This window comes from Balaenoptera musculus, chromosome X, assembly GCF_009873245.2.
Source record: "Balaenoptera musculus isolate JJ_BM4_2016_0621 chromosome X, mBalMus1.pri.v3, whole genome shotgun sequence".
Taxonomy (NCBI): Eukaryota; Metazoa; Chordata; class Mammalia; order Artiodactyla; family Balaenopteridae; genus Balaenoptera; species Balaenoptera musculus.
In genome coordinates, this window is record NC_045806.1 from 16,361,394 (window position 1) to 16,387,900 (window position 26,507).

The following is a 26,507-nucleotide window of genomic DNA, read 5'->3' on the forward strand; positions in this document are numbered from 1 at the left end:
CTCAGTCTTTCCTAACTGTAAACAACACCAGTAGCCTATCAAGTAGAGACCAGACCTTTTCTCAGCGGCCAAATAAAGGAGTAAAAAGGTTCAACCTTACACAAAAACACAGTGTGTTACCTATCTTTTGAAAATCTACCTTAAGATAATCACTACCGTTTATGGAGAAGCAGGGAGCTCTGATACTCTTCTATCCTCTTTTACATTCTCATGACAACAGTGTAAGATGTTACTATCCCTGTTTTACAAGTGAGGAGACTGAAGTTCAGAGAAGCTAAATGCCCCATGTCCCTCAGCAGGGAGGTCTGGCAATGTAAAGACAGCTGTGTCTGATCCCATTAGAAACTACAGAGTTGTCTGAAGTTGAACAAAGCGATCCAATTTTTTTCATGGTTTAAAATTCCTATTCAGTGGCCTTAATATAAAATGTAAATGGATCCTTAAGAGTGTTTTGCTTGGTATGAAATTTGTGTGTATACAAAATGTTTATGACATAACACCAAGTGATAAAACACAGAATACATATCTTCACATACCCTATACTTAAAATTGCCTTTTAACTTAGAAAATACATTAAAAACTAGGGCAGCAAATACTCCAAAAGGTTAAAAGGCCATCTTGGAATCACGTGGCTGTATTTGGTCATTTTTCCTTCTATTTTCTGAACCAGCAGAGGATGGGGGCGCAGCCACTGGCCTGGGAATGAACGATTCAGGCTTTACCCGGGACTAACTGGCTCACGGTCTTGGGAGCTTTCTGAACCTTTCTGTGCCTCAGGTTCCTCACCTGGAAAATGGATTGGCCTGAGGCTATAATGGACTAATGCTTGCAAAGTGCTTAGCTAGTGTCTGGCACTATTCCAGATTTTCTTTAATGAGCATCATTTTAGTAACAAAAAAGGTTGCTTTTAAAGGTTGTTATACTTTTACGATTTCATAGTTTTCCTTATTTGAATATCTTAGAATAAATAATGACTATAATTGAACAAATAAACATTCCAAAATTATTATTACAGGACCTTAAAGTGAGCATCTAATTTGACAATTTGTAGCAGTCTTAAGAAATACGCGCTTCTGGTTCATCCAAGCACACTGGCTACATGTGTCACCGTCTTTCCCTCTCAAATCCCAGGAAAATGATGACAAAGGAATAAAGAAGGACTCCACCCACAAGGACAAGGAGAACAGGAGAGGAAACAGCACAGGACTAGACATTTCAAGGCGCTGCTGGGGTTCAAACAGCAGCCTGGGAGGGGTATCAGGCTTAGCAGGAAGCTGCCAAATAGAGGTCTTCAGCGGACCCCAGGAAGCAAGCACCTTGGATGAGCAGAATTCAGGCGAGAGTGTCGCCGTCTGCACACTGAGTGGCTGGACCCTCGGTCCTCTCCTGACCCTGACCCGCTAGACAGGAACCCCGACAGGATCCAGTTCCTGGAACCCTAGTGACCAAGCCTGGCGCTCCTCCCCGCCATGGGTGGGGAATGGGAGGCTCCTTCTCCAGAAAACCAAAGGGGCCTAGAGGAAAGATCCCCGGATGCAGATGTGCAAGAAAATGAAACCAAACACTAGTTCCCTGGAGGTTGTGGAAACCAGACACGTGGGCGGTTGGGATTCACAGCGGCTTCCCGTTAAGCTTTTGAGAACACTTTGCCACTGTAAACTGGGGCGATTGGTGGGAGAATCTTCTCAGAGATTCTTGAGAATTGCCGCAGCATCCAATTCTGGAGCTTTGGGCCAAAGCGTTCAAGTGTCACCTCTTCTGACCTTTTGGGCAGCAACTCTGACCTCTATCCTCACCACCCACTCCAGCTCTTCCAACCCCCAAGCAAGCCCCTAATTCTACATTCGACTTCTTATACCTGAAACATGCAGAGTGGCTTCTGTTCTCCTGACAGACCCAGACTGATACAGGCTGTGCAGGAGGCCTTCCTCTTCCATCCTTGGTCCTCCTCCAGCCCACTCTGGGCACTGGAAGTATGGATGGCTTTGTGTCAAGTTCATCCACTGGACGGCACTGGCAGGGATGAACAGCAGGAGGAGAGAGAAGTCAGGACATATAGTCCCTTCACGCCCTCCCTTCCGTGTCACCGATTGGCTGTGTTCTTGTGCTGAAGACCACAGCTCCTGCCCCCTGCCCTCCCGTGTGGAGACTCTCGGGGAGTTCCAAACATGACTCCCTCCTTCTGCCCTTTGGGCCACAGCATACTGATCTAATCTTTGCTCTTTCCCCTGAACCCTGCCCACATCTTCATAAATGATCCCTTATTAAACCTTTCTCCATGGCCCAGTTTAAGTGCAGCATCTGTTTCCTGCCAGGCTGCAACTGACACACTGCTCCATCACCCCTCACCAGAGCCCCTGCCAGGCTCACAGGATGGCCAAAAGGCTTGTAGGTGTCTTGGTGTTCAATACCAACGGTCAAAGGTCACCAGACATTTAAGAAATATTTCCATGTGAAGGAAAGCGACAAATACATACCAAAAAGAGGAACTAAGGGAAAAAAATAAGTATATAGGGAACAAAAGAAGAATTCATCAAAAACCAAACACTAAAAGGTTGAAACAACCTAAGTGCCCATCAACAGATGAATGGATAAAGAAGATGCAGTATGTGTATATATATATATATACACACACACACACACACACACACACACACACACACACACACACAATGGAATACTATTCAGCCAGAATAAAGAATGAAATCTTGCCATTTGTGACAACATGGATGGGACCTTGAGGGTATTATGCTAAGTGAAATAAGTCAGACAGAGAAAGACAAATACAGTATGATTTAACTGATATGTGGAATCTAAAAAAAGAAAAGAAAAACAAAATAAGTGAACTAAACCCAAACCAAAACAAACACTTAGATACAGAAAACAGAGTAGTGGTTACCAGAGTGGGAGGGGGGGAGGGTGAAATGGGTAAAGGGGGTCAACTGTATGGTGATCCATGGAGCACGCTGTAGGGTATACACAAGTCGAAATACAATGTTGTACACATGAAACTTATATAATGTTATAAACTAATGTTACCTCAATTAAAATGTTTTTAATAAAATAAAATAAATACTATATAAGGAGGAAAAAAAACCAAACACTAAAAGATTCTCAAAATGTGAAGAGACGATATTATATCCATGAAACAAGGACAGGACACAAAGAAAAATAGAAAGAGAGAGAGAGAAAGAGGGAGATAAAGAGAGAAAGGGAGGGGGGAGGAGGGGGAAGAGGAGGCAAAGTTGTTGCAATCAAGAGGATGAGAAAGATCTTGGAATACAAAATATTATAGCCAAAATTTAAAAAGCTGAATAAAAGAGTTGTTATATAAAGTCAAGGAAATTTCCCAGGAGGTAAAATAAAAGACAGTGAAATAGAAAATAGAACAGAAGGGATAGGAAATATAGAGGATAATTCCAGAAGGTCAAATATCCAACTTATATGTAGTCCAGGAAAAAAGTAAATAAATGGAAGGACTGAAATTATCAAATTAATAATTTTAAAAAAGACCCTAAATTGAAGGCCAATTGTCTCCACATGGAAGGGGCCCATCAGGTGTCCAAGACAATGAATAAAAAAAGATTCACACCAAGACATAGTCTCATGAAATTCAGAATACCAGTGATAAATCCTAAAATCTTCCGGAGAGAACAAGCAAGTTGCTTAACAAAGGGATTGGGGATCAGGATAGTATGAGACATCTCAATCAGGTCTCTAGAAGTTGGGAGATAACAGAGCAATACCTTCCACATTCTGAGAGTTAATGACCCTCAACCTAGAATTCTACACTCAACCAAACCATCAATCAAATATGAGAGTGGAAGAATGACACTTCCAGACATGCGAGGACTCCAAATGCATGCCTCCCATGTACTCTTCCTTCAGAAACATCAGAAGGATGTGCCCCAGCAGAGAAAGGAGTACACTAAGAATACGGAAGACACGAGACCCAGGAAACTAAGGGTGCCACCCAAGAGAGCAGTGACAGGACGATCCCTGGATGACGCTGTGTAGCAAGGCCAGAGGGCAATCGGTTCAGCTGAAACAACATGGAGAGCTCGAGGAGGGAGTTCTGATTTCATTGACTATGTGGAACATGTTATTCATAACCTTTGGCAGATCTGGTGGACGACGTGGTAGGGAGAATAATGCCCCCACCACCACCAAAGATGCCCACATCCTAATTCCCGGAACCTGTAAATATGTTAGGTTAGATGGAAAAGAGAAATTAAGGTTGCAGATGGAATTAACGTTGCCCATCAGCCAACCTCGGGAAGGGGCGAGGAGGCTGGATTATCCAGGTGGGCCCAATGTAATCACAAAGGTCCTTAAATATGCAACAGGGAGGCAGAAAAAGAGTCAGAGTGGTGCAGCGTGAGAAAGACAGGACCAGCTGTAACCAACTTGGAAGATGGAAGGGGCCAAGGAATGCAGGCAACCTTTGAAAGCTGGAAAAACAAGGGAATGGCTTTTCCCCTAGAGCTTCCAGAAGGAATGCAGCCCTGCCAACACCTTGATTTTAGCCCAGTGAGACCCATTTTAGACTTCTGGCCTTATTACAGCAGCAATAGGAAACTAATACAGAGGATTTGAATGAGGCCTAAAAACTAAGCAAATAAGAAAGTCAAGACAGTTATTAACATCAGGAGAAACAAGTTGTAAAAAAAAAAAGGAAAACAATCTATAGTATAAACTATGTGGTTCATTTAACAAACAATATGTGGTCATAAAATGTAAAGCAATTAATATATTAACCAAAAAATATGATAATAATATAGTGGGTGACTTTGGGGTGGGAAGTTGGGAAGAGTAATGGAGGTGATTCTAAGAGGAGCTCAATAGATAGTGCCTAAAATTAATGTCAAGAAATAGCAGTATAGGCATGTTATTTATTTATTTATTTTTTGCTGCATTGGGTCTTCATTGATGCATGCGGGCTTTCTCTAGTTGCGGCAAGCAGGGGCTACTCCTCGTTGCAGTGCATGGGCTTCTCATTGCGGTGGCTTCTCTTGTTGCGGAGCATGGGCTCTAGACGGGCGGGCTTCAGTAGTTGTGGCACACGGGCTCAGTAGTTGTGGCTCGTGGGCTCTAGAGCACAGGCTCAGTAGTTGTGGCACACGGGCTTAGTTGCTCCGTGGCATGTGGGTTCTTCCCGGACCAGGGCTCAAACCCGTGTCCCCTGCATTGGCAGGTGGATTCTTAACCACTGCCCCACCAGGGAAGCCCAGGTATGTTATTTAGATATAGGGAGGTAAATCCAGAAGACAGAGGTGTAAGATTTGAAAGTGGATCCCCCTGGGGAATGGAACTGAGGAATACAAGGGAGGAAAGCAGGGGTCCACTCATAGCGAGAGAAGCCTTATTTAGGACAATTGTTTACACTGTGTGTAGAGCACTTTCCCGTCCCCACTGTAACAAATTATTACGAACGGAGTGGCTTAAAGCAACACAAATTTATTATCTTACCATTCCCGAAGTCAGAAGTCCAAAATGGGGGTCACTGGGCTGAAATCAAGGTGTTGGCCTGGCTGAACTCCCTCCAGAGGCTCTACGGGAGAACCCATTTCCTTGCCTTTTCCAGTTCTAGAGACTTGAGGCTGCTGGCGCTTCGGAGTTTGTGGCCCTTTTCCCGTCAGCAATTACATCTCTCTGAACTCTGCTTCCATCATCACAGCTCCTTCTGTAACTACCTTGTCTCACCGTTTTGCTAATAAAACCCCTTGTGATTTTATTGGCCCACCTGGATAATCCAGAACAATCTCCCCAGTGCAAGATCATTAACTTAATCACACCTGCAAATTTCCTTTTGCCAGGTAACATAGTCACACTTTCCAGGGATGAGGACGTGGACATCTTTGGTGGAGTGGCATTATTATGCTTACCCCAATGCGTCTCTGTTACTTTAACTAAAAAAAAATTTTTGTTTTTGGCCACGTGGCTGGCGGGATCTTAGTTCCCCAACCAGGGATGGAACCCGTGCTCCCTGCAGTGGAAGCGCCAAGTCCTAACCACAGGACCACCTGGGAATTCCCTAAAAATATTTTTTAAAACATGCACTCTTTGACCCAACAATTCTCCTTCTAGGAATTAATGCTAGTGAAATAATTAGTCATATGTACAGAAATTTATGTTCATAGACACTGTTCATGATGCTGAAAAATTATAAACAAATACATGTTCATGATAAAAAGGTTTAAGGTACAGCTATAAAGACTACTATGTAGCCATTAACTATCATGCTATAGAGCTTTATGATGAATAGCAAAAGATGTTCACTGTATGTTGTGAAAAAAGAAAAAGACAAAATAGTAAGTTCACTACTATCTAATTTTTATTTTTTAAAAGTGTGGGTGTATTATGTGTAGAAAAATGTGTTTTTGTTATGTATGTATGTATGTAAATATGTGTGTGTGAGTTTATGTAGGGAGAGACAGATACAGAGAGAGTAGGAAAATGTGAGTGTGAGTGTGTGTGTGTGCACGCACAGTGGGTATATATGTGCCAAAGGCCCACAGGACTGAGACCAAACTGTTAACTCTGGTTACCACTGAGTGGTAGGAATACATACAATAAATTTTCATTTTCTTCTTCATGCCTTCTCCTACTTTCTAGGATATTGTCCCCCATCAAGCATGCATTACTCTTAAAACCAGAAAAAAAGTTATTTTCATTTTGCATAAATAACTTTTAAAATGAGCATCTGAGGCCCTAGAGACTAACTATAGCAACAGCTGTGACCAAAGATTACACATGTAGCAATTAGCACAGCTAAGAAAAGATGTCAACAACCTTTATTAACACTCTCCAAACATGGTTTAGCTATCCATGCTCTAGGAGTATGTTGAAGCCATGACTATAAATCTCCATATATTGTTCTCTTTCAAATCTTGTTTTATGCTAAGGTCTGCTAGGCTAGAACATCTTAGTGGGCACTGAGTCTCAACTGGTTTCCAGGCCACAGTCGAAAAAACAGCTCGATTCCCTTCCTTGCCCATTAGGTGGGGCAAGAAAGCTTTAGAAGAGTCCCTACCAGCTAAAACATGAACAGGAAGAGACGAAACTGAAGAAAAACACTGGTACAAGGGCTCAGAAGTCATCTCTGTCCATTTGGGAGGCATGTGTGCTAAAATTTTTCAAGGATGAAAACTATTTCCAGAGAGTTTTCTAGAGAATACCAAATTGGGAGTCTGTAAAATGTGTTTCAGTACCTGAAGATCATACCAGCTACCAAAACAAAACAGAAACACTCACAGACATAGAGAACAAACTAGTGGGGTTACCAGTGGAGAGAGGAAGTATGGAGATAGAGGTAGAGTATTAAGAGACACAAACTATTATGTATAAAATAAATAAGCAGCAAGGATATATTGTACAACACAGGGAAATAGAGCCATTATTTTGTAATAACTTTAAATGTAGTATAATCTATAAAAATGTTGAATCACCATGTTATACACCTGAAACTATTATTGTAAATCAACTGTACTTCTAATTAATTAGTTAATTAAAATATCTCTGGTTGAAATGCAAATTGAAACAACACTGAGATAGCACGTTTATGGATCAGACTGGCAAAAATTCAAAGCTTGTCAACACACTCCACTGGCCAGGCTGTGGGAAATTCCAACTGGTACAACTCCTGTGGAGAAGAGCGGGCAGTATCTAAGAATATTCCGTATACAGTTTACCGTCCCGCCCAACAATCTCACTTCTTGCAATTTACCCTGAAGATTCACCTCCAACAAGATGAAAATAAATATGCACAAGGTTATTGATTACAGCATTATTTGTAATTGCAAAATATCAGAGACTACCAAAATGTCTGAACACGAGTGTGGTTGAATAATGGCATAGGGACAAGTGGAGGACTGCAGCTGTAAAGAAGGAGGAGGACAACCTCACAAAGTGACAGGGAGTGACTTCCAGGATTTCTTAAGTGAAAAGAGCCAAGTGCAAAAGAGGATATAAAAGATGCTTCCTTCTGCGTAAGGAAAAAGGGGAAGTAAGAAAACATACATGTATCTGCTTGTCGTTCCCAAAAACACAGGCAGGAGAAGCCGGAAGTTGGTCACCTACAAGGAGTGGGAGGGAACGTTGTTGAAGGAATATGGGACGGAGTGACACTTCTCTTAGTGTGTCCTTCTGTATAGTTTTGATTTGTGGGAGTATGTTAATATTCTGTATATTCAAAAAATCAAATCAAATGAACAAGGATGAAAAGGGAAAAAGCCAAAATTGAAAGCAAATTGAAAAAAAAAAAACCCAACTGTATTTCAAATGATGTTCCTTGTATTATCCTTGCAACTTTTCTGCAAGTGTATTTCCAAATAAAAAAGTTATAGATAGATGGAGAGACAATTGGTTGAAATGTGTGATAATGCCACTTCACACCTACTAGAATGGCTAAAAACACAAACAAAATGACAGGCTGGCAAGGACGTTGAGCCACTGGAACTCTCATACTTTGCTGGCGAGAGTGTAAAATGATACAGCTACTTAGAAAAACAGTTTGGTCATTTCTTATCATGTTAAACATATACTTACCATTTGACCCGACAATCTCACTTCTAGGCATTTACCCAATTGAAATAAAAAGATATGCTTACAGTAAAGGCCTGTACTTAATCTGTAATTGCCAAAAGGTAGAAGGAACAAATGCTCATCAAGTAGCGAATGGATAAGTAAATTATGGTACATCCAGACAATGTAATACTACTTAGCAATAAAAAGGAATGAATTAGTGAGATATATACAACAACAAGGATGAATCATAAAAGCATTATGTTAACTGAAATAAGTCAGACACAACAGGCCACATACTGCATGATTCCATTGATATGGCATTCTGGAAAAGGTAGAATTATAGGGATAGAAAACACATCCATGTTTGCTTGGGGTGGGAGAGGAGACTGCCCACAAAGGGGCACAAAGGAACTTCGGGTGGCAATAAAAGTATTTTATATTTTGACTGTTGTGGTGATTAAATGACTGTATAGGTTTGTCAAAACTATTGAACTGTATGCCTTAAAAGGGTGAATTTTAGGGACTTCCCTGGCTGTCCAGTGGTTAAGACTCCGCGCTTCCAATGCGGGGGTGGGGGGGTGGGGTTGATCCCTGGTTGGGGAACTAGGATCCCACATGCCGTGCGGCATGGCCAAAAAATCTTTTAAAAAAAGGTTAATGTTACTGTATATGTCATACCTTAGTACACCTGACTTTAAGAAAGAAACTCTGCCTAGGTCTGAATCCCATCTGTGGCACTTATTAGCTGGTGACCTTGGGCAAATTACTTACCTCCTCTGTGCCTCAGTTTCCTAATGGAGACAATAATAGTACCTACCTCATAGTCTTTCTGTGAAGATGAAATGAGTTAATACATGGAGAGTGCTAGGACATTGCTTGACACAGAGTAAGTGCTTAGTACTTGGGAGCTCTTTTTTTTTTTTGGCTGCGTTGTGTCTTCGTTGCTGCACGCAGGCTTTGTCTAGTTGCAGCGAGCGGGTGCTACTCTTCGTTGCGGTGCCGGCTTCTCATTGCGGTGACTTCTCTTGTTGTGGAACATGGGCTCTAGGCACGTGGGCTTCAGTAGTTGTGGCACGGGGGCTCAGTAGTTGTGGCGCACGGGCTGAGTTGCTCCACGGCATGTGGGATCTTCCCGGACCAGGGCTCGAACCCATGTCCCCCTGCATTGGCAGGCGGATTCTTAACCACTGCGCCACCAGAGAAGCCCGTGAGCTCTTATTCTTAGGGTCAGAACAGACGAGTCTGAGTCTGAAAGCTTGGCTGCCAGTTCCACCACTCAGTAACTACATAAGCTTGGCAAAGTCATTTAACCTCTGGTAATCTCAAAGTTGTGGCAATGTTACCCCCCACCTGCCTTGCACACCACACTGGGTATTTACAAAGATCAGATGGGATAAAGGTGAGATCAAGTAATGGCTTGGTCATTCAAGGATAGATTTTTTTTTTCTCCAAAAATTGGAGAAAGCAGCATCTGAGAGGACTGCCTGGATTCTGAGTCTCTCTGTGAATCCAGGGGCTGTTAACCGAGATCATGAACAGAGGAAAAACACTTTTGGGGTTCATTTCAGTTTCAGACAGGATGAGTTTGAGATAGCTGTAGGACATTCAGGTGGAAATTTCTACGTGACAAATGGAAGTAAGTGTGTAGAGCTTGGGGAGAGAGGTCAGGGGTAGAGATAACTTATTTTTAAAACATTAATGAACACATGATATCAAAAGACACGCATATAAATTAAATCATCCAAGAAAAATGTGGAGGGAGAGAAGAGAGCCAGGGAACGGGCCCTCAGGATCACCAGTACAAGGGGGCAGACAGAGGGTGAGAGGCCTCAGAGGAGACAGAGAAGAGAGGCCCAGGGGAGAAGGCCGGGAAGGGAAGAGAAAAGAATTGAATTCAACAAACACCAAAACAGCTGGGGGCTCTGGAAGACAGACAAAAATGAATGAAAACAAAGCAAAGGTGATGGAAAGAGTCAACAATTGAAAAAAGAGCCCAGATAGCCAGGTGCTGCCCTGAGGGTTGGGAGGTTTGGACAGAGCTTCAGAAAAGAGAGATGGTGGAAGGGGAAAATTATCATAGAATGGAAGGATCTAAGTCTCCAGGCGGAAGGGGCCCAACAGGAGCTCAGCTAAACAAAGGACCCATTCAAAAGACCCATCGTTGATAACTTTCAGAATATCAGAGAAAAAGAGAAAATTCTAAATCTCTCAGAGGTTAAAAAACAGTTCACATATATGGGAGTAGGAGCCAAAGCAATGGAGAAATGTTTTTAAAATAGAAAGAAAATTATTCCCAATCTATTCTAGATATTTCATATAAGTAGAATCATATAATATTTGTCCTTTTGTGACTGGCTTATTCACTTAGCATAATGTTTCCAAGGCTCATGCACGAAGTAGCATATATCAGCACTTTATTACTTTTTATGGCTGAATAAGATTCCATTGTATGGATACACCACATTTTGTTTATCTATTCATCTGTTGATGGACACTTGGGTTGTTTCCACCTTTCGGCTTTTGTGAATAATGTTGCAACTACAAGCTTATAAGTCCCTGCTTTTAATTCTTGTGGGTATATACATACCTAAGAGTGGAATTGCTGCATCATACGGTAATTCCATGTTTAGCTTTCTGAGAAACTTCTAGGCAACATTTTTTCACCATAGTTGTTAAGAGACCATTCAATTAGTCGCACTGTGTTCCCTGCAATCCCTTGCAGAATATTGTCATCAGCAAGAACTTCACAACATTGGAGTCAATTTCTTCTTTACTAAATATTATTTTAAGTGTCATTAGAAGGGATTAAAATTTGAGGTAAGAATTTACTTTACAAAATTACCTGTAAAGTTTAATCTAGTTTTTAATAGCTTAAATGATATGTACAGCAAAAACAAGCTCTCTTAATGTTAAATAAGTCACGGTTTTAGAAGACCTTTTTAGGGGACTTCCCTGGTGGCACAGTGGTTAAGAATCCGCCTGCCAATGCAGGGAACATGGGTTCGAGCCCTGGTCCGGGAAGATCCCACATACCGCGGAGCAACTAAGCCCATGAACCACAACTACTGAGCCCATGTGCCACAACTACTGAAGCCCGCGTGCCTGGAGCCCGTGCTCCGCAACAAGAGAAGCCACTGCAATGAGAAGCCTGCGCACTACAATGAAGAGTAGCCCCCGCTCGCCACAACTAGAGAAAGCCCACACACAGCAACGAAGACCCAGTGCAGCCAAAAATAAATAGATAGATAGATAGATAGAAGACATTTTTAGCTTTCTGAGAATAGGATTCTATCCCATGCCCTCTAAAATACGTAAACTTGAATGTCATACAAACTGCAAACACATTTTAAACATGTATGTGACTATCTGCAAAGGTTGAATATACATAAATAAAATATTATCTCAGCTACCAAAAATATAAAGCTCAGAAAAAAAGACTAATAAAAAATAGCAAAAGTTAGTTGACACTAAATATATATGAGCAGTGTTATTATGAATGAATTTTTCTTCCTTTTATATACTATTCTAAGTGAATTTAAATTATATGTAATTATAAATTATTAGAAATCAATAATTTTTGTTAAAAAGTTAACACATAAATAAGCTTATCCACATTTGATGATGTGGGAGGGACGCAGGCAGTAAAATCCCTCTGGACTAAGGAGAAGTAGGTAGCCCTTGGAGGTAAAGCTTGTTTACATGAATTTTTAGTAACAGATATACAATGGATAGGATATTCTTACCACTTTTTTAAAAAAATGGCTTTATTTTATAAAAATGATACAATGTTCATTATATTCAACCAGAATACAGAAAAGCACAAAGAGTCACTCATAATCCCACCACTTAAAAAACCATCTGTGTTAACAGTGGGTGGGCATATGTCCTGACCTCTCTATTCATGTACAGACACTACTGATGGTGAAAAGTGCTATACTTTTTATCTTTAAAAGTTTTAGTTAACTTTATTTGAATGCTACAGAAAAAAATAAGAAATGAAACTGAAGGTGCTGCTCAACTTCAGATTAATATTTTTTCATCATAAGGTCTACTGGTTCCTAAAAGACCTAAGTAAGCCAGTGATTCTCAAACTCTTGAGCGAGCATCTGAATCCCCTGGAGGGCTTGTTAAAACAGACTTCTGGGGACTTCCCTGGTGGCGCAGTGGTTAAGAATCTGCCTGCCAATGCAGGGGACACGGGTTCGAGCCCTGGTCCGGGAAGATCCCACGTGCCGTGGAGCAGCTAAGCCCGTGCGCCACAACTGCTGAGCCTGCGCTCTAGAGCCCGTGAGCCACAACTACTGAGCCCACGTGCCACAACTACTGAAGCCCGCATGCCTAGAGCCCGTGCTCCGCAACAAGAGAAGCCACCGCAATGAGAGGCCTGAGCACCGCAACGAAGAGTGGCCCCTGCTTGCTGCAACCAGGAAAAGCCCGTGCTCAGCAACAAAGACCCAACACAGCCATACATACATACATACATACATAAATAATATCCGGTTTAAAAAAAACCAGACTGTGCTGGGCCCCACCCCCCGAGCTTCTGATTCAGTAGGTCAGGGGTGGGGCCAAGAATCTGCATTTCTAACAAGTTCACGGGTGATGCTGATGTTGCTGGTCGGGGAACCATACTTTGAGAACCACTGCATTAAGGTCAAGAAAAAGACTGAAAAACTTAAGGTTGGACACTAGGGTTTTTTCTGTTTTATATAATACAATCTTAGACACTGTAACTTGACATGACACCTGCCCATGAAAGATGAGGTGGTTAGTTCTAAGAATTCATCCCATTTTCCCCCACCCCACCTCACCCCACCCCCAGCCCCACCATGTTCTGACTGATTAACGTACTTCCATTTTTGTCACGATTTATAACATTTACATTCTATTCTACAACTCTGATTCCTCAGTTTTAAAACCTTAGTTGTATATTTTAATGGATTCAGAGCTAATAATCATTCCTTTTGGTGGGACTTCGTTGGGGAACCTGGTATCCTCTCTCGTCTGGGTTCCCATTAAGTGTCCAGAACTGGTGCTCACTGGACCAAAAGATGTATCTTATCCTGTGAGCTTTGGCTTCCCCAGGCTGCTCTGCGACCCAGAGAACGCCTTGTCCTGGTGAATCTTTCCCCTTTCCCTGAGGTCCTGAGACAGAAGCAAAGCCCTCACCTTCGCAAGGATTTTCCTTGACTCTCTTCTGCGTGACCTGGTCACCGGTGCACCAGTCCCTTTGTACATACCGGGGCTCCCCATCACTCCAGTTTCTTCGCTCAGTGCTCCTTAAGGGGTGGAGGGGGGCTGCAAGTCGCCCCTCACCTTGCTGCATTGGCATCTCCGTGCTTCCTTGTTTGGTTGCTGCTGGCGAATCTGTGGCTGCCGGTTATCGAGTTTGCCAGATAATGGAAAAGCAGAGTTTCTGATCCAGCTTTACTTTTCCTGCTTCCTTCCACCTGAAAGTATCCCCATCCTTTTTCTAAAAACTACTGAAAAATGTAGGATTTATTGGGTAAAAGATGGTCCATATGATGCATCTACATAGATTATTATAATGTAAATATAATAGTTTTTTCCAATAGAAAAAAATGTATCCTCGAAAATATTTATAGTAGTTTTCTCTGTGATAAGATTATGGCTGGGCTTCCCTGGTGGCGCAGTGGTTAAGAATCTGCCTGCCAATGCAGGAGACACGGGTTCGAGCCCTGGCCTGGGAGGATCCCACATGCCGCAGAGCAACTGAGCCTGCGCTCTAGAGCCTATACTGTGCAACAGGAGAGGCCAAGACAATGAGAGGCCCGCGCACTGCAACGAAAGAGTGGCCCCCGCTTGCCTCATCTGGAGAAAGCCCATGAGCAGCAACAAAGACCCAATACAGCCAAAAATAAAAACAAATTAATAAATAAATTTAAAAAAAAGATTATGGCTGATTTTTTTAAAAACTGAAATGTACATTGACATAATTGTAGATTTACATGTAGCTATAAGAAATAATCTGGAGATCCCATGTATGCTTTACCCAGTTTCCCCCAACCCATCAAATTTTAAAACCAGCAAAACCACCAATGGAATAGTGCCTCTTGAGGTCTGTGAAACCAATAAGAAAGAAATGTGACCAGGGGATGCTCAACCAGGAGTGCCAATTTCTCTCTCAACCTTCAGTATATTACGTTCGGTATAGCATTTCACACTATAGGTTGCAGTTCTTTGTTTTTGTGAATCTCTTCCCCAACAGTCGATTAGGTGTCTCAGAGCAGGAACTGTGTCTTATTACCTTTGTCTTCCAGGGCCAGAGAAGGGCCTACCACACAGAGGAGGAAGGTGAGAAGGCAATGATATGTGACTTATCAAAATAACTTTTCTTCTAAAGTCTTACGCATTCAAGAATTCAAATTCTTTCCAGTCAATAAAAAGTGCTATGGATAACCTTTTGTTCAACCTCCACACAAAAATTAGATATTTAATTCCTAATAGACATAGTCTATTTGTCACTCATTCATGCAACTAATATTTCATGAGTTCCTACCATTTATCAAGTAGGATGCTGGCAGCTGGGAATGCTATGGTGAACAAAACAGACATGGTCCCTCTCCTTATTTTATACTTTAAATTACAAAGCAAGCCCTTCTTTTTAGCCATTAGATCTTATGCACTCAATATTTTCTAAATACATCCATGCTACAAATAGGTATTTTGCAAATAACATGCTTTTTGCATTTTGAGACAGTGCCAAAAGTATATTCAAATATGCCTAAATAGGAAACCGGTTGTGGAATGATTAATATTGAATCAACCATTTTACCCTTAAGTGCTACAATAAATAAAAATAGAGCTAGAGAACCAACTTTGTTTAGTCAGTTACATTTCTTTTTTTTTTTTTTTTTTGGCCGTGCCACGCCCAGCACCATGTGGGATCTTAGTTCCCTTACCAGGGATCAAACCTGCGTCCCCTGCATTGGGAGTGCAGAGTCTTAACCACTGGACCGCCAGGGAAGTCCCCAAGTTACATTTCTATGTTTAATGTCCATTTTCCCTATCAGGCTGTACGTACCATAAAGGCAGGCTCTATGTGTCTTGTTCTCTTGTTCATTGCTGTAATTTTAGCACAGAATCTGTGCAATAAATATGCGTTAACCTAATGATGAACTATTCGAGGTTTATAACTGTTCCTCAGAGTATGGGAATAAATGAAATAAATAATTTTAAAATATAAGGCAGATGTTATGGGTACTTAACACAATACAAAGTTGTCATACTGCTGTGTGCATGCATTTTTTTCTTGCCATAAGTGGAATGTAAAAAAAAAAACCTGACCTATAGAGACAGTACACAGCATAAGACAGGCCATCCATCTAAATTTATTACCCAATTTTAATGCATCAAGCACTCTTGCCCCCTTACTGCTGACCCACTAAGGAAATGGCTACTCTATCTTTTAAAGGCATGTTTAAAAAATTAAACGTTTGCAATAAGATTTTTCATAATCCAGTCATGAAAAAGTTAAGTTCTTACCAGATTTTGATGCAGAAAGTTCTGTCTTTGTAAGTGCAGAACAGTGGTTTAAACATCAACAGGTCCTACCAAGGGCTGTAATTCTCACACGAAATTCAAATAATGTTCTCACAAACTGGCAAGTAACTGCTTCAAGCAGAAGGAGCAACAGTATTTTATTTAATTACAATTAAACATTTCACAAAAGTTTAATTGGGAATGTATATGTACTATTAAGCAGAACACAGAAAACATAAAGAAATAAGGTATTGAGACCTAAAATATCATTTAAAACCCTACCAATGTTATCTTACACATAGTAGGTACTCAATACAACTGAACTGAAAATAAACACTTTATAATATGTGCTTGCAAAATGTGTAATGCTGTAGTAGTAAAGTACAATTTCTGAATATGAGATTTTGTCTGTCAGTTTTTTTTAAAAGCCTTTAAAAATATGATATGCATGAGCTTACCCTGAGGGAAAGTAAGATGGAATACAGATTATAAAATCTTTATGTATTTTCCACAATAGCATTTTGAAGTTGGAAAAGAGCAAATAGTTGTGGAAAAAAACTGAATAAACCAATTACTAAAAATTCAGTGCACTCATAACTACCTGATGGAAAATTTGAAGCACCTTTTCCTACGTCTTCTTATGTCATAATATGAAATGTATGAATTATATAGACCTTGATCTTCAGAAGCTTAAGAAAACTTCAAGTTGTAAGCCAAAATGTCATCAGAAAAAGAAAAATCTGGTATAAAAATTGCTACGTAAGGCCACTGTTTAAAGTTCTTTCATGTACAGACACTATACAATTCAGGTACTTTTGTTTTTGTTTTTATTACATAAGCAAAACTTTCAACATAGAAACGTCTGGATATAACTCAGTTCTCTATGAAACCATGCTCAGAGAAAAATGCATCAACAAATAATGCCCTTTTGAGACTTTTTGCAAAAGAAGCTGTAGTTAATACAACTTTTAAATTGAATACTGTAATTTAAAAGCAATTGTTAAGTGTAAAAAAGTTGCAGCATTCCACTACGGAAAAATAAAGTTATTTTATCAAGATAGTTACAGTATTAGTGCTTTAGTGCCAATTCTAACTCTTGACAAAAAGATGCTCCCAAATATCATCCTGTAGTGTCATTTCCATTTGTAACAATTCCAGATTAGATTGCTGGGGCAATGTTTGTATATTCCTATTGAGAGAAAACAAAAGAAATACAGACTTCAAAAGAAGCATTGGTTAAAACATCTGAGCTAGAGTTTTGTTTACATTGCAATTTTCAAAATATTTTAATTAATGTATTACCACTTGCACTCAAGATCCCCACAAAGCTATATGGATTCCGAAAGACACAAAGTAACAACAAAACACATCAAAGCGGATATCAAATGATAAGTCAGTAGGACAAAAAATATATATGGCACTTGATAGGCTGGTATTAGTAAGTTAATGAAAACAGAATTCTGCTATTTGGGCAAGTTTCACTGGGGACATCACTGACAAAAAATCAAGACTCTTAAACCTTAGTCCCTCAACAACAGAGCCTGATGTGACACACGTACAACCTCAAATGGGTACTTTATCTTTGTCATCATATGGTATCTAATTCTAAAACTATATGGACTCTTCTAGCATGACTGGTAACAGCAGAGAAAGCTATTAGAGGGGGAAAAGCTTTCCTGCTTTTGGATGGTTACCTACAATGTACGAAGATGTATGGCTTCAATAAACACAGGAAAAGGAATTCACAATAACAATAAGACTATGATTAAAGAATAACAAATGTGAATTCTATACTGTGATGCTAGGCAAAATGTTAAATTACCAACCACAAACTGGACATAGGACCATGCAACCAATAAAAGAGCAAAAATGGTAGAATGACATGTTTTTCTGGGACATTAAAAAACTTATTAATACATATATCCTTACCTTTTACTAGGATCTTACATTATTAAAACTGAAAGAAATTTAAAAGTTGATTTATTTTTTGGCATTTATATTAGTATGGAAACGTTTAATTCCAAACAAAAACAGTACTGATAGAAAATTCTTCTTTCTATTTTGGTTAATGAAATGTTCAAAATACATGCAAATATATTTTTGTCAACATCATTCCTTTAAACAGAGCCAGAATACATTGTATCCTATTTCTTTACTCATTATATAATATAAACATCATTTACATTAATCTTCAAATAAAATATCTGTTGCCTACTAACAATTGTAAAAGGAAACGCTAACTATAATAATTCTGAAAAACTTTTTCAACTGAAATATCTTGTTTATAAAAATGTGGAATTATTCTGAATCACATTCACCCTTGACATGGCTTCTTCTACACTATCTCTCGGATTGATCCCTGCATTCTTCCAATTATTTGAAAACCTATTTTAAGCAGAATGCTGAACTAGACATATGAGCATCACCCTCCTCTAGGTTTTCATAACTTGACACTTGAGTCAACTGTTTCCTTGTTGATCTTCCTGCATCTCGCCTCCTCCCAGAACCTGCTCACCCAGCCATCAGCCTCAAACACCACTTTCTCCTTCTCAGTCTAGGAAGATGTCCTACTGTCACCACATCACATCCTCTATATTCTACCCAGATTTCGAGGTCCTCTATAATTTGCATACCCCTGTCTCTACCCAACTCCACATTCTACTCCCAAAAATGGATCTTTGGCTGCAGCCCATTCTAAGTCCTGCTCTCCATGACTCAGCTTAGAACCTACCTCTTTGGTGAAGACAGTAGAAATCACAGTACTTAGCGTACATTCCCTGACCATTTCTAACATACTGATCCTTTCCACCTCTCTCTAGGCACTTACCATCTGTGAAAATAAGCTCTTCAAAAATATGGCTGTGCAGAAAAGAGTTAATATAGCATACCTGACTGCTATCGTTTGAAAGTCCTGATTATAAGGTTGGCCCTTGGCTGGCATCTAAGAACTTAGATTTCAGGAGGGTTCCCACCACTGATGAGTGCATAAATTGTGCAAACAACATGGTCTATGCTGAACACCTGCTTTCTTGCTCTGGGTATGGAATGTGGTATGTGCCTGGCAGGGGATGCCTACGTGACCAGTGCTGGGCGCTGAGTCTCTAACGAGCCTCCCTGGTTGGCAACATTTCACGCGTGTTGTCGCAGCTCGTTGCTGGGGGACTCAGGCACATCCTGTGTGACTCCACTGGGAGGGGACTCTTGGAAACCTGCACCTGGTGTCCTCTGGACTCGCCCGTGCGCCAATTCCCTGTGCTGATTGTGCTGTGCAGCCTTCCGCTGGAACATCACAGCTACGAGCGCCACCACATGCTGAGTCCTCTGAGTCCTCCTAGCGAATCACTGAACCCGGGGTGGTCTTGGGGACCCCTGACACAATTGCTGCTGTTCACTAACTCTTTAGAGCTATGGCTGTGTGTGTGTGTGTGTGTATGATTAGATTAGAGTCCATTCAACAAGCGTTTTTAAAGACAGACTATATGAAAGGCAATAGGGGGAGACATGACGCTAATGAGGCACCCTCTGTCCTCAAGGAGTTGATCGACTGTTTGGGGAAATAGGAAGGTAAACAGCAACAGTTAGAGACCAAATGAAACAAGAGCTAAAGAGGGGGCTTTGGTAAGGCTTTACAGTGGGTCATAAAAGGAAAGCAGGGTTTAATAAGAAAAGAATGGGGATCAGGGGGCTATTTCTAGCCGAAAGAACGTCAGGAACAAAGACAGAAATACATGAAAACGGGCTTCCCTGGTGGCACAGTGGTTAAGAATCCGCCTGCCAACGCAGGGGACATGGGTTCGAGCCCTGGTCTGGGAAGGTCCCACATGCCGCGGAGCAACTAAGCCCGTGCGCCACAACTACTGAGCCTGCGCTCTAGACCCTGCAAGCCACAGCTACTGAGCCCGTGTGCCACAACTACTGAAGCCCATGCTCCGCAACAAGAGAAGCCACCGCAATGAGAAGCCCATGCACCGCAACGAAGAGTAGCCCCCGCTCACCACAACTAGAGAAAGCCCGCGCGCGTAGCAACAGAGACCCAATGCAGCCAAAAATAAAAGAAATAAATTTTTAAAAAATACATGAAAACAGGGGCTTCCCTGGTGGCGCAGCGGTTGAGAATCTGCCTGCCAATGCAGGGGACACGGGTTCGAGCCCTGGTCTGGGAAGATCCCACATGCCACGGAGCAACTGGGCCCGTGAGCCACAATTGCTGAGCCTGCACGTCTGGAGCCTGTGCTCCCCAACAAGAGAGGCCGCGATGGTGAGAGGCCTGCGCACCGCGATGAAGAGTGGTCCCCACTTGCCGCAACTAGAGAAAGCCCTCGCACAGAAACGAAGACTCAACACAGTCATAAATAAATAAATAAATAAAAGAACGTGAATTTCTAAAAAAAAAAAAAATACATGAAAACATATATTATGCTCCAAAAAACAGGGTGCATGGAAAAATGTGGTTAGAAAGGCAGCTTAGGGCTGGACCTGGCTAACAAGTCTGGTCTCTTTTTTTATAAGCAACAGAATCCTTGGAAGGTGTCTGCACAAGAGTGATATGACTCAGACTGTGTTTTGGGACAATAACTGTGTTACTAGTGAAGGGACGGATTAAGCAAATCACAGGAGGCAAGGGAGCAAGTTAGAGGCTCCGAAGATTCCCCAAACAGACCAGGAATACCTAAGAATGTAGCATACAGTAAAGGTGGCATTTTCAATCAGTGGGGAAAGGACAAATTACTCAATAAGCGGTGTTAGAAAAATTGACCATCTACTGGGAAAAAAATCAGATCCTGCCCTTATATTGTATCGTAAAAACAAATTCTAAAAGGAACAAGTATTTATATGTTGAAAAAAGTAACCACAAAACCACTTAAAGGAAACACAGTAAGGAATTTTTATAAGCATAAACATGATAGGAAATCTAAAAGTCATATAGGATTAACTTGACAGGTTCATGAAAATTTACAAGTTCTGTAATGTAAAAGCCACCATAAACAGCCAACTAACATGAAATAAATAGGAGCAAAATATATGATACGTTAATACCCTCAGTAAATCAAGAGCTCTTAAAAATCAGTAAGAAAAAGTACCAACCCTCAACAGAAACACTGGTAAAACATAGAACTAAGGAAATTGAGGGAAGAAATACAAATGACAAATAAAATATAAAAAATATGTTTGCATCATTAATAATTGAAGAAAGGCAAATGAGAACTATCTCCTGCTGTTAAACTGACAACAGATAATAAAGATTAATAATGTGGAGTGCTGGCTAGGGTGCAGGTAAACAGGCACTTTCATGTACTTCTGGTAAGAACAAAAATGAGTAAAAAGGGAGCTATGGCAAGGTACCAAAATGTCAATGGGCACAGTGGTTTAACGGAAATAATGAAAACCTGTAAACTATCCTGTAGTCATCAACAGACGCTTGGTTAAGTAAGTCAGTAATCATCAAACTGGGTTACACATACCCTTAGGGGTATATGAAGACTTTCCAGTGAGTATGTGGGTACAGACAGTTTGGAGGGAATCAATTTCCAGATCTTCAAATTCTCGATGTTTGCTTTCCAAAATAACCTGCCTGTACAATCGGTTAAGGCTGATTCCCTACCTCCCACTTTTACACTAGGAAGATACACCTTCTCATCCTGAATCTTAGTACTTTGCATTACCTGGGGACCCCCCCCAAAAGAGGAGGAAATTGGAAATACTGGTGACGGTGCCAAGAAAGTGAACCAACCCTAGCAGCTAGTAATAAATAGCATACTTCTGCAAGTCAGATGCTTTCCATTTCTTTGCTTTCGTTTAATTGTAGGAGGACAAAATCAAGCTGTCAGTAAAAGAACATTCAAAATACTTTTTGAGGATAGATCACTAAGTGACTTTTTGGCCTATAATTCAGAGTGAGTCCAAAGAATGGAGTGGCATTGCTATAATAAAAGTTCTTTCATTCCCATCTATACAATCATATAAACAAGGTTTCTCAGGACTTACATTTATAAAAAGAAAAAATGGAATTGATAATTGAACACTATTATTCTACTACTACTAAGTAATATTTATCTATGAATACCCGAACTAATTGAAAAGAGAAATGCATTTCCAATAAAACTTTTGTCTGATCAATACTTAACAAAATCTGTAATACATTTACGTTATTTTGATCAACTGTAATGGTCGTTCAATCCAGAGGAAATATTTAACACCTAATAGTCACAGAAATCTATTAATATTATGTGTCAAATTTGATTTGGTGAGCAATAAAAGACTTTCAAAGATAAAAGTCTATGGGGCAAAAAGAATGGAATCCAAATTCAAGGCAAAAAAAAGGAATGATGTAAAATTTCCCACTTGTTAAAACAGCTCGTCTGCATACTTTAAAAAATGGATGTTAGTTACCAAATTCCTGTGGTGTGCAGGTTCACTGAAGAGATTTAAAACAATGATGTAACAGTTTTATTTAAGACTCTCTATTTATAATATGCCAGAAATTCTACCCTTTATAACAAGTTAAACTTATGATTAAAAAGTATTAGATACCAACCTAAAAATGTACAAGGAGGTAGATAATTTTTCATAATTTTAGGGTATGTAAGCAAAAGAGGTTTGAAAAGCACTGAAATAAATAAGACATCCATAGAGTGGAATGATATGCGGCTATTAAAATGAATGAATTGGATGGAGCAATGGATGAGTGATACAAATAAGAACACCTGGGACAATCGCAGTCAGAAGGAAAACTGGGAGGGTTAGTACGACAAGTTTCTAGCTTGGCTGGCTAGCTGTGAGAGCTACAGACCCTGAGGAGATATCAGTGGTCTGGGGAGGAGAGCAAGTGCGATTTTATTTTTAACAGCTTTACTGAGATATAACTCACATACCACACAGTTCACCCATTTAAAGTGTACAACTCAATGGTTTTTAGTGTATTCACAGAGTTGTGCAACCATCACAATAATCACTTCTTTTGTGCCCCAGCATCCTTCAGCTCGAGGGACACAGCAGCAGTATAACAGGTTCTTGCTGATTCATCTGATCTGGGTTCCTGTTCTGTCTTTGTACCCCATGACTTTCATGGTTTTTTTCAACCCCAAAAGCCATGAATCCCGGTCTCTAACTTCCTTCTCACAGTATCTTTCCCCCTTTCTATCCAGGGGCAGAGCTCTGGCAGGCCCCGAGCTGACAGGTACCTGGGGACTACTGGAGAGTCTAGGATGCTGAGGAACTCCACGTTTTCCTGACCAAACACACAATTGCTAAAAGTTTTTCAGAGGCAATGTTCCCAGCGGGGGCTTCATGAATTCTGAATAGGTTCTCCATCCTAGTCTGGTACATAGTCAGACCCTCAAGAGTTTCTGAAAACTTTCTATGATGAGCAGAGAATATTTCATGGGGGTGCTTGTGAATGACAGTGGATAAAAGACAAGCTTCTTTCCAGGGGGTAACCGACATTTCTCCCATCTCCTCATCTTCCACCCCAAGCACAGAATCCAAGAGAAAGGAAACATAATAAAATGGAATTTGGGTGCCAGAATGGGGTTAATATGACAAGTGCATGATGAATGAGGAGGAAGCATTTTAGTTCTGTATTTTACTAATACTGCTTGGGAATCTTACTACTTTGTAGGCAGCTAGGGAGCTACTTCAGTTTTAGGGTAAGTGGACAAGAGGACATGTCAGGGGCACATCTAGGATCTCCCCAACTCTTCCCGGAAGCTGTTTGGCACTGGACACAAGAAGCACATGTCTGATGGCACAGTAACCAGACTGTACAATAGATGAACATTATAAGAAATTCAAGCCATGACTGATCAGCCCAGACATTTCAATATGGTGGGGGAGTGAGGAATCCAGACAAGACCAGTCTAAATTTTCCTGCTGGACTTTGAGGCATGTGGAAATACATAGGTTCATATCTAATTTCAGGTTCAAGAAGTTCCAGGACACCTAGATTAATTAATTAACCATGCATCCTTAATCTAGTTGGTGGTCTAATAATGAAAACAATGAACTCCTTAGTAGGACAAAAAGCCAAAGCAGGGTACAGATGCTGCCTGGACTAAGACTTCTCTCCAGGGCAGGACCTTCAAAGTTCCCCCCCAAAGCTAAAGCTTGGGATGAAGCAACACTGGAAGAAACCAAAGATTCCAGGCCTTCACCTCTTTTCTTTAGGGCATGAAAGCCAAGGTAAAATGGAGTAATAGGTCTAAATTGTCAGTCTGTACATATGGAATGGGATTCCAGGGTAGCACAATACTACTGGGACGGCTCTAAGGCCAAGTAAGCCGTAAGTACCTTAGTTCACGGTTTGCAGGGCAGAAATAGAGACACAGATGTAGAGAACAAACGTATGGACACCAAGGGGGGAAAGTGCTGGTGGGGGAGGGGTGGGGGGATGAATTGGGAGACTGGGATTGACATGGATACACTAATATGTATAAAATAGATAACTAATAAGAAAAAAAAAGTACCTTAGTTCAGACCTTGGCAGAAACAGAGCAGATGTGATGCCTCATTCCTTTCCCTAAAGGTTAGGAGAGTGTGGAGCCCAACTGTTCAGAAGGGTGCTAATAGTAGGGTGCCTGATTTCATGCCATGCTCACAGAGGTGGGCCTAGTTCAAACACAAATCTATACAAAGCCTGGCTATGCCTTGCTTGCAGGTACTGACAGTAGCCAGGCTGGAAAAGCTCATGTCAAACTAGCTACAACATGAACATCTATGAAGCAGCATCCAGAATGGTAGACCCAAGAAAAAGAGTAGTAGACACTGGTTCTTTAAAAATCTAGTGTATGGCGATGACTTCTAAAGCTCTCAGTTGGCAGCAAAAGGCAAGAGGAAGGTGAGGCTGTGATCTGCCCAGGACCCTAACTGCAACTGCTACATTCTAGATACAAAAAGCCTAGGCCCTAAAGCCTGGAGACCCATAGCAGGTTGTGGCTCTTTCTAGGACACACTTGTTATGTCCTACAATGAAGGCTTGATGTCTGGTTTCTACTGGTTGTTAAGTGAGGCTGGCGGGCAATGTGGTCTGGAAGAACTGGGCAGCCAGGAGGAATGGGGCAAGCTGAGGCAAAGAAAAGGATGAGGAAATGGAGCAAGTTCAATGAGCATATAGAAACTGCAGGCTGAGGCAGACAGTCAAGTAAGCACTCAGGAGCCCCAAATCATCTAAAGAAGAGAGGTAAAAATGGAGCTAAATGAAGCTAACAATCAAAGTTCAGCACAGAGCTAACAGAAGAAAAACACACAATATGTACCTGAAACCCAACCTCGCAATTGAGGAAAAGGCTTGCCTCACCCTTCCTCCTCAAGTGGGGATCAATGACCAGCTTCCTTGAGAACAGCCGGGCTGCCACCTGTGACTGGGGATGAATGCCTAGAAGATCTGCTGCAAAGAAACTTGCCACATGAGACAGGAAGAGAAGCAGCACCTTGGTCCAACATAGGGAGGTGTATGAGAGGGGAAAATGACTCCAGTTACATTCATGTTTTTAAACAAGAGATAGCTTTCCTAACACCAAAAGTGATATACACAGTGAAACTGAAAACCTCTTTTAAGGCACTCAGTTAAAATTGAGGGGTGGGAGAAGTTAGAGAAGATATTCTATTCAACACTAAAACTTCAAAAAAAAATCAGTTGTCAACTCCATTCTACTGGTCCATCTTTTAAAAAATAAGTTTTACTAAAATCACTAAGTAAGCTCAGTGTAAAGTCTTCACAAGCATGAATATTTATGGGAACGCTGAAGGTTAGAAAATGTATAAAACCACAATTAGATTATTTGATAGAAACACTAGATATACATCATCTACTCAGAAGAAAATATTAGCCCCAAATTATTAACAAAAATGAGTCAAAAATTGACAAACATGCCTCAACAAATGTAATGCTATTGTTCTCATTTAAAATATAATTTGCAGACGTTATTTTTATATGATATTTATGCTGCATTTTCAAATACCAACATGGTGAATTTAAATAAAATCAACCCACAACTAAAAGAGTATGCAATCCAAATTATCAAGTAATGAAACTTTTTATTAATAGTTAGAGTTAGCATATAGTAGTGACGGTTGCACAGCACTGTGAATGTAATTAATGCCACTGAATTGTATAAAGATGGTTAAAATGGCAAATTTTATGGTATATATATTTTATCACAATTAAAAAACATAAATGAATGGGAAAAAAAGAAAAGTTAGTGTATTTTGTAATTATGTACCCTTTTTATGTAGTCAGTTCAATATTTTTTGGTACCTAGAAAATTCACATTGTATCAGGCTAAAATATATCAGCTAAAAGTCTTTACCTGATTTTCCATTTCAAAGATTAACCATACAACAGAAATTCTAAAGTAAAAAGTTCAAACAGCTAGCATATTCAAAGTATTTGAGGTATAATAGCTAAGGCATTCTTCAATTATCATGCAATAAGAACACTGATATCTAGGTTGTTTCTTAAGTCAAAATTACATTACAAACTG

At 40.5% G+C, this 26,507-nt stretch overlaps 1 protein-coding gene across 6 annotated transcripts in view; it reads right to left on the bottom strand.

The window, feature by feature from the left end:
• Positions 1-16,179: 16,179 nt before the first annotated feature.
• The window catches only part of BCLAF3 (BCLAF1 and THRAP3 family member 3), a 64,854-nt gene continuing 54,526 nt past the window's right edge, over positions 16,180-26,507 (bottom strand). For 4 of the 6 annotated variants that reach the window (XM_036841058.1, XM_036841061.1, XM_036841056.1 and 1 more), the window contains 2 exons: positions 25,281-25,454; positions 16,180-17,218 (listed from right to left, as the gene is read on the bottom strand). In XM_036841058.1, coding sequence (XP_036696953.1) covers positions 17,189-17,218; positions 25,281-25,454 — 204 coding nt within the window. In that variant the 3' untranslated portion in view covers positions 16,180-17,188. Of the gene's footprint in view, positions 17,219-17,958; positions 17,987-25,280; positions 25,455-26,507 lie in introns of all 6 variants that reach the window. The other 2 variants (XM_036841060.1, XM_036841059.1) reach the window with 2 other exon arrangements.